The sequence below is a fragment of the Chelonoidis abingdonii genome, chromosome 7, assembly GCF_003597395.2.
Source record: "Chelonoidis abingdonii isolate Lonesome George chromosome 7, CheloAbing_2.0, whole genome shotgun sequence".
In the NCBI taxonomy this organism is placed as follows: domain Eukaryota; kingdom Metazoa; phylum Chordata; order Testudines; family Testudinidae; genus Chelonoidis; species Chelonoidis abingdonii.
The window spans coordinates 112,085,857-112,099,118 of record NC_133775.1 but is presented as its reverse complement, the minus strand read 5'-3'; the positions used below and the strand labels follow the sequence as shown (position 1 = coordinate 112,099,118).

General features: G+C 48.6%; 1 protein-coding gene across 1 annotated transcript; it reads right to left on the bottom strand.

The window, feature by feature from the left end:
* Window positions 1–5,569: 5,569 nt before the first annotated feature.
* EGR1 (early growth response 1) lies at window positions 5,570–8,658 on the bottom strand. The gene is made up of 2 exons (XM_032786125.2): window positions 8,233–8,658; window positions 5,570–7,832 (listed from the first exon to the last, which is right to left on the bottom strand). The coding sequence occupies exons 1-2, from the start codon at window positions 8,456–8,458 to the stop codon at window positions 6,532–6,534; spliced, it is 1,527 nt and encodes a 508-aa protein (XP_032642016.1). The 5' UTR covers window positions 8,459–8,658; the 3' UTR covers window positions 5,570–6,531.
* Window positions 8,659–13,262: the final 4,604 nt, after the last annotated feature.

The window sequence follows — 13,262 nt, the reverse complement described above, 5'->3', positions numbered from 1 at the left end:
TAAACCCAGGGTTGTGAGCTCAATCCTTGAGGGGGGCATTTTGGGAACTGAGATAAAGATTTGTCTGGGGATTAGTCCTGCTTTAAGCAGGGGGTTGGACTAGATGACCTGCTGAGGTCCCTTCCAACCCTGATATTCTATGAATCCCTTAGACCCCCATCCTCCAGCTGTGGGCTCTGGCTGCAGGGCTTTGGGCTCCAGCCCATCACCCCCATCTTCCCTGGACCCCACTGCCTCCCCTAACCCTCCATCCAGGGCTTAATTTGTCCCCAGGCTTGCTAGGCTGAGTAAATCTGCTATAAAAAGTGATATTAACAAACATACAGGTATCACTTTTCTCAGCAGACTTATTAGCTAGCAACAAATAAATTACAATAATGTTGATGTGTATATGCATATTTATTTGGTTTTCCTAAAGTTATTAGAGTATTTTAGGAAAAAGTGTGAGAGTGGCCATGAGCAAGAGTTGGTGGCTGCACTCTGAAGCCACCAAAAAGTTTGTCCTCAGAACCCCTGGTCTAGGGCTTTTATTTAAATTAAATAAAATAGTTGGCTCAAGCCCACACTTAAAACCTTCTGGTCACACCTTCATAGTTATTTCCTCTCCACTCCTAAACACTCAACAGTCCTTGTGAATGTAAAGCCACAAACAAACACTTTTAGTTGGGAAAACAACTATTTACATAATAGAATTAAATTAACAAAAGTCAAACCGTATTATCAGTCTAGCCAACCCCACAGATCGAGTTATTAACTGCCATGGTTGTAGTGGCCCTGAACTATTATTCACAGAACAATCCACATCCACCTGAAACCTCACTTAAAATTCAAGAAGACTCAGTGATGCTGAAGTGGGTTACACTGCAAATATTTTAAAACCCTTGCATTAGAAGAAAAAATGGTTCCTCCTGACTTCTCTCTAGTTTCATGGTACAGTTAAAGATATGGTGATAAAACCACTGATTATCCCTTTTAAATCTGACAAGATTATCACAATTATCCTTTCTGGCCTGAAAATCTATACAAACTTTAAGCAGCCTCTTACTTACGCTGTGAATTTGGCTCACACACAGAGCAAACCCACTACTTTCTCCTTTTGCATAATATTAACTTGCCCCATTAAAGCAGGGGGCTGAGCTCTGGGGCAGACCAGTCTATTATGCAATAGTGCAAAAAGGGGAAGCCAGACAAGGTGGTCTGGACCGAGTAGTGCCAAGAGGCTCTCTGGGCGCTGAAGGAGGCTCTGGTTAGTGGCATAGTTCTGGCAAACCCAGATTTTGACAAACCCGTTATGGTGTTCACCGACGCCTTAGACATGGGACTGGAGGGGAATGTTAATGCAGGAGGATGAAAAGGGGAGAGACACCCCATCATGTATCTGAGCAAGAAGGTGCTATCCCGGGAACAGAACTACACGGCCATCGAGAAGGAAAGCCTGGCCATGGTGTGGGCCCTTAAGAAACGAGAGCCATATCTCTTTGGACGACACTTCACCATGTACACTGACCGCTCTCCCCTGACCTGGCTGCACCAGATGAAAGGAGCCAACGCCAAGCTCCTGAAGTGGAGCCTGCTCCTGCAGGATTATGACATGGACGTGGGCCATGTGAAGGAAAGTGCCAACTTGATAGCACACGTGTTGTCCCGGAGAGGGGGCCCTGAACTTCCCCAGGTCACTGGGCAGAGTGACCCCCGCTCGGTTCAGTCTCGAACGGGGGAAAGATGTGATTGAGTAGGGGCTATCTGCATGGAGGATGGGAGAGCAGGGGAGGACTTAGGGGATGGACAATACCTGAGCCTGTAACCTGAGCTCGGCAGGTGGGATGGGCGGTCAACACTTTTGCCTGGGAAGCTAAACAAAGCAAGGAGCCAGCTGGAGGGAGTTAGTTTCAGTTTCGGGCTCAGTGGTGGGAAGTCAGGGTATCCTAAGCTGGGAGCTAAGCACCCTGAATCCCCAAGAGGACTGGATTGAGCTGTACTGACAGTGCCAACAAGCTCTGATGCAACCTGCATTCCTGTTGTCCAATAAACTTTTCTGTTTTACTGGCTGGCTGAGAGTCACTGTGAGTCCCAGGAAGAGGGGTGCAGGGCCATACTCCCACTCACCCTGTGACAACTGATCTTGCGTGCGTGCCTTTGCGCGCGCCCAGAGACAGCGAGCGCCCACCAGCGAGGCTGCAGACTCCACGCAGACCCAAGCTGCTGCCTAGAAGGCGGCGAGGGGCAGAGTCAGAGCCATACGGCCAGCCCCGGTCCCTAGTGGAAGGAGCGGCCTCTACTGCAGGGTCTCACAAGGCTCTGCGGCCTCAGCGCGCTGCTCAACCTACCTCCTTCTGGTGAGGCGGGGCCGTCTGGGCGCAGCTCCGGATTCGGGGGCCGAGCGCGGCTGCCCGACCGCCGGGAAGGAAACGCCTTGTTTGGGCCTAGGAAGCACCATATTAGGAGCGGAGGAAGGGCCATATATGGCAGCGCAGTTCCTGTTCAGCCTTGGCCGGGCGTCGGGCTCTGGGCCAGATGACAAGGATTATTGCCGCTGCCTGGGGCCGGCGAAGGAAACGCAGGGCCCCTCCACCGGCCACGGGGCGCTGAGCGGGGCCCGAACCACAGAGCAACTCCGCCGCAAGCCGCTGTTAAGCCGGAGCCCGCCCGGGCCGGATTTGGGCTGTAAAGCGGCTCCTTCCTCCGCTCGCGGGGGTGGGCGCAGGCCGCGGCCAGTGCCCGGGGTTGTCCCCGCGTGTCCGCGCCGTGCCGTTCAGGGCCTGGATCCCCCTCGCTCTCCCGGAAAGTGAGAGTTGCTGGTATGGCGATGGTGGTGACGCAAGATTTTTCTTGTCATTCGATGGCCAGATTTGCAGTTTGGCTTTCAGTGATAAACAGCTGCGTGTAATGCAGCCGACCAGATCTCCGTGGGTGTCTAGAACATCCGAGCCCTACATCAGGCCTATGCTGAATTTTAGCACCTTCCTTCTGTTCCCATCTCATTCCTCTGGGCTCGCTGCTGGGTTTGTATGTGCTTCTCAAAATAAAGCTATTTTATTTTTAAACAGGTGACAGTTTATAGCTTGGCATCTTCAGATAACCTGGGAATGCCACTGGAGACAATGTGTTTGAGCCAGTGATTGGGTTCATATTGTTCCAACATGGTTGCAAGAGTAGGATTTTTCTTCTCTAGAATTAGGATGGGAGAAGATTCAAACTTGTTAACCTAGTTGATCCAGACAGCAAACCACAGACAATGTACAAGCAAGACATAGGGTAGCCATGAAATTTCCCTTCATATACTGAATGACAGATCCAGGCCTTTTAGCTTTACACCTCCAGACAGAAGAAGCGCTTTGGGTAAAGCAAGTCGAATACCCATCACTTGTGGTCGAATTGGGAGGTATAAGAGAGAGATCCATGTCTCAAACCATTGACTAGACTGGGGACTACAGGTGGTTTCCTTGGCCACCACATAGGGTTAATAGTTGTGAAAACTGGGGAGGAGGAGAGTGGAGGTAAATAGCATTTTCCCCCAGTTCATGTGCTGCCAGCACCAGGAGTGCTCCCACGCTGACTCATTGAAGGGAAATGCTTCTGTGATCATCTGTGGGTAGCCTTGGCTGTGGGTATAAAAAGTACATTCACCATGGGAAGGAGTAAGTTCTTTGATCTTTAGCCATCAGTACAACAGACCAAACTGCAGCTGCCACACAGGCCTCAGTTTGTCTGTCAGAGAATCCCAGAAAAGACAACTCATTTCCTGAAAAGGAATAGTCAGGGCTCATCTGTAAAATCCACTATCTTCCCAGGAAGAGAGATTTTGTGACCAGGACAGCTAGAATTAACCCCTACCCCTGGATGCTGGGACAGAGATAAACACTCAGTAAAATTTTTTTTTTTTTTTTTTTTTGTGTGTCAGAGGTGAGCTCTGAAGCTACAGATTGTTCTAAATCTTAAAACTAATGATACCCTCGATTAAAGTTGCATACTGGCAAATTATAGATGATTGCTATTCTAAGGGGCAAAACATCACCTGATCTGGTGTCATTAAGAGACTGATTAAGTCTGAACATGAAAGAGGGTCTAGGATCGGTGTAGAAATGTTACCCTGGAAACAGGCAAAAAAGTACATTTAATGGTCTAGAATACTAGACAAGTGCTGAAGATCAGTTTTAAGTCCTCCAGGGCAAGAGCTGAGGAAGTAGCCCAAAGAAAATTCCTTCAAAGAGTGAACACAGTTGACTTTGAAGCTGTACTTGTTTTCATTTACACATGGTGAGAAGGCTAGAGTTCACCACAGGCATTCATACCTTTGTCACTTCCAGAATGCAGGACTCATCTCCAATCCATTCTACATGGAAGCTATGCTTTTGACTGAGTCTTAGTCCATGGTATTTACATCCAACCTTCTTTAGCACCTTGCTTTTCCTGAGAAGGTTGGACTAAGGGTGACTTCCCCCAGCACACCAATATTACACCAATCTACTGATGACCACACATAGCTTCAGCTGGAGTAAAGAAGCATTGAGCTACCCCTATTTACATCAGCTGAGGGTCTGGGTACTTATTTTAACTTTTTTTCTACCTGTCTTGAGTTCTCGCAATGCATAGTTCTATAGATCATAAAAATAATCACTAACCCTAGCTCTAGGAGCCCTATCCTGTTTGACATCTTTTCATACAACAGTCATAATGATTAATAACTAGTGGCAGTATTCAATCACACCAGTTCTTTAATTTCTATGGCAGTGGTCACTATGATAGGAATACCTCATTGCTCTTCACTGAAGTCTCTCCACATTGTCTTTTTCTGCACTGAGGTGACCAGAATGGAATGCTTTGTTTTATATTTGCTTTCATCAAACTCTAGGAGGGATCTTCCTTCTGAAAAATTGGCATTTATAGTATATTCTGGTACAAACACCTAGCTAAATTGCTATTAGCAGTAGGCTTCCATCAGTTGACTTTGATTTAAATTATTCCCATCCACACAAATATTCAAAATGTATTTTCCACACCATATATAATTTTATTACTTTCCCATATTTCTAATCTGCCCAGCTCCTTTTGTATGATTTCCTTCTTCTCACTCATTCTGTGCCCCTCCCCATTCACTAGTAGCTATAAATTCAAGCAATATGCTTGTTTTTCACTTTTTTTTTTTAACTGAAGTCAAGCAGTAAGATTCTCTTCTATATTTACCCTCTGACAAAACAGAATTAGCCAAATGACCCTTCCATCCAAGTGAGCAGCCAGGCTCAAGACTTATATAGATATTTGACAAACGGTGGGTAGTACACATAACTCATGATACATGCTCTGTATTCCTCTCAAATAGTAAGAGTAATGTTCTACCTCTTCCTTAGTAAGAGGATGAGAATTAAAGATTAACACAAATTACTTAAATAAGGTTGCCACAGCTCTTGAGAGATCTCACCTTCTCACTGCAGAGATACCTAGCTCAGTTCCATGGAAGTTACAATCAATCAATCTATTGAGGAAAAAAAAAAAGCATCTAACTGAGGGGAAGGAGTCAAGGATACTGGTAAAGCATGTTTCCCACACACACAAGCCTTAAAGAAAAATGCACTGTTTTGATATTTTATTTACTTTTTCCGAAGGGTATTGTACACCAAGTATCCCATTGGCAGTAAAGCGCATTCAATGTGTTTATAAGCTAAACAGTCACTTTTGTTTAAACAAATACAATTACAAAGTAAAAATAAACCACAAAATAATGAACTGCATGTTCACAACATACAAAATTGCTGCCTACTTAGTAGGTAAACTACAACATTCCAACTCCTGAATATATATTTATAAATTTACATTTCAGTAACAAAAATAGAATTTGAGAGTTGTGTGTACATTCTGTCCTCTGGCTCCTTCTCAATCTTATTTTTTTCCCAGTTTCCCTTACATACTTTGAATAAAATCCCTTTCACCTTAAGGCTAGATGCAAAGCATCCATTCACACAAATGCATGATGTCAGCAAGGCTTCACAAAAAGGCACCAAGACATGTAACTTTAAAAACAAACTTTTGTCATATGAGTGTCTCATCAGGTGATATTTACATAACATCACTCTTACATGCTTGAATACATAGTAAGTGCTGTTCTCAAATAAGTTTAAAACTCATTACAGCATAGTCACTAAAATAGAATTACCATTTACAAAATATGGGCCTGCTAACTCCAAATAATACAATATGAATACGAGAAGAATTTTCACATCATCAATAGTACCCAAAGGAAAGCAAAACCATACCATGGCACATGTACATTTTACATTGTCTATGTATTTAATAAAAGTTCCTTCCTTGGTAAAATGTTTATGGGGAAAATTATATTGAAATTATATCCACTGTCCATGCAAATTAAGTCTGTTGACAGAAGTGGAGAACTTAAATGGCAGTTGTTTCAGGCAGTTGAAGTTTAAAGAAAATTTAGGATGGCCTTGCTACAGTATGATATTCTTTAGTAACTGACAGACTCCATTCAGTCTGGTAGTACCAATCAACTATTTTAATATTTCTGTCTTTACAGTCTCAACAAATTTCAATTGTCCTTGGAGAAAAAGCTGATGACATTTCTGAAAGTGCTGAAGATCCTTGTGAACTGAAAGAATTGGTAATCCCTGGAGAGGGGAAAGTGGTAGATACTTGGGCCTGAAAGGTGGCAGTAACCGAAGGATATGTAGTTGCTACTGAGGGGGAAGGGAAAGTGGTGTGTGCTGGAGATGGATAGGAAGACGACACCGGGGAGGAATATGATGTAGGCACTGGAGATGGGTAAGTGGTGGCGGCTGGAGACGGGTAGGAAGTTGTCATTGGAGAGGAGTAGGTGGAAATCTGAGAAGCAGCAGAGGCTGGAGTTGCCTTTTCTGCTTTCTTGTCCTTCTGTCTCAGGTGAATTTTAGTGTGTCTCTTCCTCTCATCGCTTCTGGCAAACTTTCTACCACAAATATCACAGGCAAATGGCTTCTCCCCGGTGTGGGTTCGGATATGAGTGGTTAAGTGATCGCTTCTGCTGAAATTCCTCATACAAATACGGCACTGAAAAGGTTTTTGTCCTGTGTGAATCCGAATGTGCCGGGTCAGCTCATCAGATCTGGAAAACCTCCTGTCACAGGACTCCACTGGGCATGCGTAGGGTCTCTCGTGAGGAGGAGTCTTGCTAGGTCGGTTGGGGTATTTTCTTATCCTGCTTGGCTTGATTAGCTGGGACTGATAGGTAGTGTTTAACGTCTTCGGATCTTGGGAGCCAGTCTGGGTAGCAAAAGCTTTGATAGTGGAGAGAGGTGTGAGAGAGGGCTGCTGGGTTCTGGTTTCTAGCGCTGGAAATGGTTTCTGATCAGCTGGGATCAGGCTGAGAGATTCCCCCTGTTGCTGGGGAAATAAGTAGTCCGGAATCATTGGCACCTGGAAGTTGGTTTTAGCAGTCGGATAAGCCGGGGGAGGGTACTGGAGAGAGGTACTGGGAGCGTTTGGGAAGGACTGGGCTTGCTGCTCAGGGAAAATCTCAGAGCTAGAATTGGGGAATGTTGGTGCCGCTGAATAGATCGGGCTGTTGTCGGTGGCCTGGACAGAGCAGCTCAGAGGCGGGGTCTGTGAGGATGAGGAGGTTGGTGATGAAGAAGGTGTAGAAGTGGTGGGTAGGTTAGCCATGCCCACCAGCCCACTAACAAGGCTGAACAGAGGCTCTGGCCAGAGGGTGTTGCTGCTGTTGGGGGCTGGTTCCAGAGAGAAGCGGCCCGTGTAGGTTATAGGCGGCAGCCGGCTTGTCTGATTGGGATAGCTGGTTTCTGCCAAGGATTTCTCATTGTTCAAAGAGATCTCGGGAAACGTGTCTGAAGAAAGAAGAGTAGCCGTTACTTCCAAGAGATGCTGCAGCCCCAACGGGGCTACCCCCTCCATCCCCCTAGGCTAGCCCTGCCCGGCCCCAGCGGGGATACCCCCCTCCCCCCGGGCTAATTAAAAATTTAGCGTTCCATATTGCAGAGCGCTCCTGGCAGCGCTCCAACAGCAGAAAGCCCATGGCTAAGAGCAGCTGACGCATGTAGAGAGAATCCCCCTAGCGCAGCACAGCCGGCGAGGCTGATGCATCATTAACGGCGAAATCCCGAGCAAACTGCACCTGCCCCACTAGAGCTCCCGAGAAGCAAGGGTTCGGGCGGGGGAGGGGGCATTTCCCACCGAGTGTCCCCACCACAGGCTCCCACTCCCCTGTGGGCAGAGACTGTCGCTTACCTGCAGCGAGGTGCTCGAAGTGCTGCTCTCCGGCGGGGTTGAAACCGCTGCTTTCAGGGGCCCCGCTGGAGGTGAGGAACTGGGGACCTCCGCCGTTGAGCAGCATCATCTCTTCCAGCTTGGGGTAGTTACTGTCCATGGTGGGGGGCGAGTGTGGAAAGGAGCCGAAGGGGTCAGAGATCTGCAGCGGGGGTAGGAGCTGCATCTCCGCCTTGGCCGCGGCCATGGGGAGAGTGGGCTTTGCCTGGGGACACAGGGATGCTGCGCACCAGGGGCCAGGCGGCAGGCCAGAAGCGCCAGTCGCGTTTTGCTGCTGGGCTCGAAATGTGCAGGCTCCCCTTCCCAGCGGCCCTGGGCTCCCCCTGGTTCTGCCCGCTATAAGCGCTCGGCCCGGGGCTCCCCCTGGCTCTGGCCGCTGGAAGCAATCAGCTCTTCGCCCGCCCTAGAGCCGCCCCTATATATCGAGTCCCCACCAGCTGCGGGCCGCCCCGGCCATGACGTACATGGCCATATATGGCGGACAGGAAACCCTTATATGGAGTCAGGCTGGAAGACCCAGCCTGGCGTCAGTAGCTGGCACTGGGGGAAGCCGGGTGGAGGGGGCCCAGCCCAGATAGGAACAAGAGCCCAGCGCCCGCCCTGCGATCCCTACTCCCACCCCTCACCCTATCGCTAGGTTTCTCTGGGGGGCAGCGCCCGGCCCCCCCTGCCGCTGTCTTCCTCGGGTCCCCGCCACCGTCTCAGCCCAGGCCGCCGGAAGCCGCTGGCCGCAGAGTCCATATAAGGAAACAGCCTTATAAGTCCCGGTTCCGGCGGGAGCCTTCCTGCTCCTTATATGGCGATTCCGGCTCCGGGAAGGGGTGGAGAGAGGTGAACCCGGCGGGCGGGGGAGCGAGGCAAATGAGAGAAAGAAAGAGAAGCGCCAGCGTTTCTTTCAGCCTTGCAGAGCAGCCTGTTCTCGGGCTGGGCGTGAAGGCTTTGGCAGGGGAATAACAGACCTTGCTTGGTCACTTGATCTGCTCCAGGGATGGCTGTACAGTGCCCTGGGAAGAGGATTCCCTGAAACCGGGGGACTGGAACACAGAGGAATTGGAACAATTTATATAGTGGAAGGTGCTGAGAGCCATTGAACCAAATTTGTTAACCTCTAAGGTGCCACAAGTACTTCTGTTCTTTTTATTGAACCAAACTGTGAACTTGTATATAATGGAGACCACTTCAAGCCAGGGGGTGCAGCAGCCCCCTCCCCCCCAGTTTCAGCGCCTATGCTGGAAGAGACCCCCCAGTATTAACCATTAGTGGAGCCCACCGTTCAAAGTGGGAAGTGCAGGATGGGGCCTCCTGTGACGTTGCAGACTGCACAGACCAGAGCTCCCTACCCCCCTAGATAGGCAACAACCCCTCCCCCATTTCATTTTGTATTTAGCACATTTTCTGCCTGTTTCCCCGCTCCTTTCGCTCGGAATCGCGCCCTTTGGTGCCCTTCTGCGTCTGGCATTCACATGACAGGTGCAGCGGGTATCTGACTGATCAGCCTGCGCTGCCTATTTAACCACCCGAGAGCAAAGGAGGTTTCCCTGGCGCTGTCAGTCTGCCCCGAGTGGGAGCAGCTTGGCCCAGGCAAGGGGAATCTCTGGGATTCCTGGGCTCTGCAACGAGCATCCTACTCCACCTGGCTGCGCCAGGAGAAGAGAGGCGCTCCTGGGGCAGGGCTTGGAGGTGCGTGTCCCCTACACAAGGAAGAGCGGGGGGCACTCTACCCTGTTAGACCAATGGAGCCCGAGCCCTGTCCCACAAGCCCCCTACATCTTGCGCCGCGCGAGTAGGAGACCAAACACCCCTCTCTCTCCTCTGTGCAGTCTTGTAGGACTCTGATTGCACGTCATGGAGGATGCCCTAGTGTACAAGGGGGATTTCCTGTCCTTCCAGTCTCCAGACCTCTCGGCTGCACTTATCCAGTCGGTTGAGGCTGAAAGCATTGACCAGTGCCTCAGCATGCCGGTTCCAGCTCAGCTGTAGAGCCCGGTGCGTTGCCAGGAGAAATGTTGCTGGGCTCAGGGCTGCACGGCGCCCTCAGTGCACGCCCTGCAGAGGCTGCAGCGTCTAGCGAAAGGGAATTTCCTGATGATGCAAAATATTGGGAATCTCGGGGAATTATAAATAAGTGGCTCAGTGCTGCCTCCTGGTGCCTGGGGCCGGGCCAGCTGTGACTAAGCGCCGCATCTGGATCTAGCGCCAGGTACCGCGGCGGGGGGGAAAGGGTTCGCGTCCTTCAGCCCAGGGATTCGGTGCACATCATCCCCGAGACTCCAGGTAGAAACCCCATTTACTCCGAGCTTCCCTTTTAGGGGATTTCTGGGCTTCTTGCCAAGTGGGAGCCTGAGACGCAGTGAGATTGCACTGAGCTTGCGCTGCCGTCTCTGCAAGTGCTTCCTCCGCAGTCCTCAGAGCAGGCTAAATAGTACCGTGAGCAGACAGCTCCTCGGCTGTGCGAATACTGCAGAATGCCAGCCGAACAGGGAGCAAGCCTCTGGAGGCTCTGCCCTGCGAGTGGAGCAGGGGGACTCCCACAGAGCCCGCCAGACACTGCCTCACAGCAGGACTCGGCGCGGGCGTGTGCCCCGGTCAGTTCCATTGCTTATGGGCCCTGAGACAGGGAGCCCAGAATTACTGTACACTAGAGGCGAAGAGTCATAAACATCTTCAATATTTAAACTGACAAGCACCAGGTTCACCAGTTCCCCAAGGTGTTGGGGGGGGTGTGAATCTTTCTCCCTGGGGTTTTTCGTATCTCAGTACATTTCCAAGCAGTTGGCAACTGTGCAGAAATATGAAGCTTCTGTTAATGCAGCCACCTGAATGAGATATTCGGCGGCAGTTCTGAGCACTTTCCCACCACGCCGACTCAGAAGATCTAGGTTTCCTAATATCATTTCAGGAGGTTGCTCCCATGGCCACGTCACTGCGGACTCTTGAGGCTCCCCTCTTTGGCTGCAGGCTACTTTCCCTTTGCTTTAATGTTTTAAAAGAACGGCAAAACCCTTTATCCATTATTTATTTAGCAGACTATCAGGTAGCCAATCCTGCTCGAAAATAGCTTGATTAAAGCACTATATAAAGGCAGAAATAAAATGTACAGCGGTGTAAACACCAATAATCAGCCCCAGCTAACACTCTCATTCCTAATAGCACTGTTTCAGAGATGACACAGAGGGAGGGCCTGCAGGGAGATCCATATACAGCAGCGGCTCCAGGCACCAGCACTCTAAGCAAGTGCCTGAGGGTGGCAAGCCGCAGGGGGCCCCTGCTGCTCCCTGCGAGGGCAGCGGTCAGGCAGCCTTCAGCTTACCTGCAGGAGGTCCGCCTGTCCGGCGGATTTGGTAGCGATTCTGCTGCAGGTACGCCAAAGCCGCAGACAGGCAGACCTCCGGCAGGCAAGCCCCCGAATCTGCAGGACCGGGGACCTCCTGCAGGCATGCCGCTGAAAGCCAACAGACTGCCCTGCTTGGGGCTGCAAAAAAGCCAGAGCTGCCCCTGTCCATATGGAAAGAATCTGGTTGAATTAAAATAATGATTCCACAAATGCTAGGCTAGATTGGGACAATTTTTCTTTTTAACCATTAGAAGATAAACATTTTATAATACCTTGGCAGTAGACAGTCTGTGCTCATTAATTTTGATCTATTGCACCAGTTAAAATTGATCTTAGGCCTCATCTAAACATGGAGTTACACTGACTTAACCAAAACCAGTTTGTAAACCAATTTTGGTGAGTGCAAAAGCCCCTCTGACACTCTTAAATCACTTTAAATCTAGTGTAGGTTGAGTTTGCTTAAATTAATTAATATTGAATTAATTTAAATCAATGTCAGACCTTTCAAAACTAAAGGAACTCAAATGAGAAATTGCAGAATTAATAATGATGGTTTGTAACCAATAATTTAAATCAGCTTCCGTACCAAATGACTGGAGGATAGCTAATGTGATGCCAATTTTTAAAAAGGGCTCCAGGAGGTGATCCTGATAATTACAGGCGAGTAAGCCTGATTTCAGAATCAGGCAAACTGGTTGAAACTAAGAAAGAACAGAACTGTGAGACACATAGATGAACAGGATTTGCTGGGGAAGAGTCAAAATGATTTTTGTAAAGGGAAATCATGCCTCACCAATCTACTAGAATTCTTTGGGTGGGGGAAGGTCAACAAGAATGTGTACAAGGGGGATCCAGTGGATATAGTGTACTTAGATTTTCAGAAAGCCTTTGACTCTTAAGCACAGTAAGCTGTCATGGGTTAAGAGGGAAGGTCTTCTCATGGATTGGTAACTGTTGAAAAGATAGGAAACAAAGGGTAGGAATAAAATGGTCAGTTTTCAGAATGGAGAGAGGTAAACAGTGGTGTCCACCAGGAGTCTGTACTGGGACCAGTCCTATTCAACGTATTCATAAATGATCTGGAAAAAGGGGTAAGCAGTGAGGTGGCAAAATTTGAAGATGATACAAAACTATTCAAGATAGTTAAGTGCAAAGCAGACTGCGAAGTGTTACAAAGGTATCTCACAAAATTGGGTGACAGGGTAACAAAATGGCAGATGAAATTCAATGTTAATAAATGCAAAGAAATGCACATTGGAAAACATAAAATGATGGGGTCTAAATTGGCTGTTACCACTCAAGAAAAAGATCTTGGAGGCATCGTGGATAGTTCTCTGAAAACATCCGCTCAATGTGCAGCAGCAGTCAAAAAAAAGCAAACAGAATGTTGGGAATCATTAAGAAAGGGACAGATAAGAAGACAGAAAATATCAGATTGCGTCTATATAAATCCATGCTATGCCCACATCTTGAATATTGAGTACAGATGTGGTCACCTCATCTCAAAAAAGATATACTGGCACTAGAAAAGGTTCAGAGAAGGGCAACTAAAATGATTAGGGGTTTGGAGAGGGTCCCATATGAAGAGAGATTAAAGAGGCAAGGACTTTTCAGCTTGGAAAAGAGACTAAGGGGGTGGGGAATATGATAGAGATCT

What these genes read in the sequence shown, in the direction of transcription:
- EGR1 (XM_032786125.2), bottom strand. Translation starts at nt 8,458, where the DNA reads ATGGCCGCGGCCAAGGCGGAGATGCAGCTCCTACCCCCGCTGCAGATC. An exon ending in CTTCGAGCACCTCGCTGCAG is followed by an intron (nt 7,833 to 8,232) that starts GTAAGCGACAGT and finishes TTCTTTCTTCAG; the next exon opens with ACACGTTTCCCGAGATCTCT.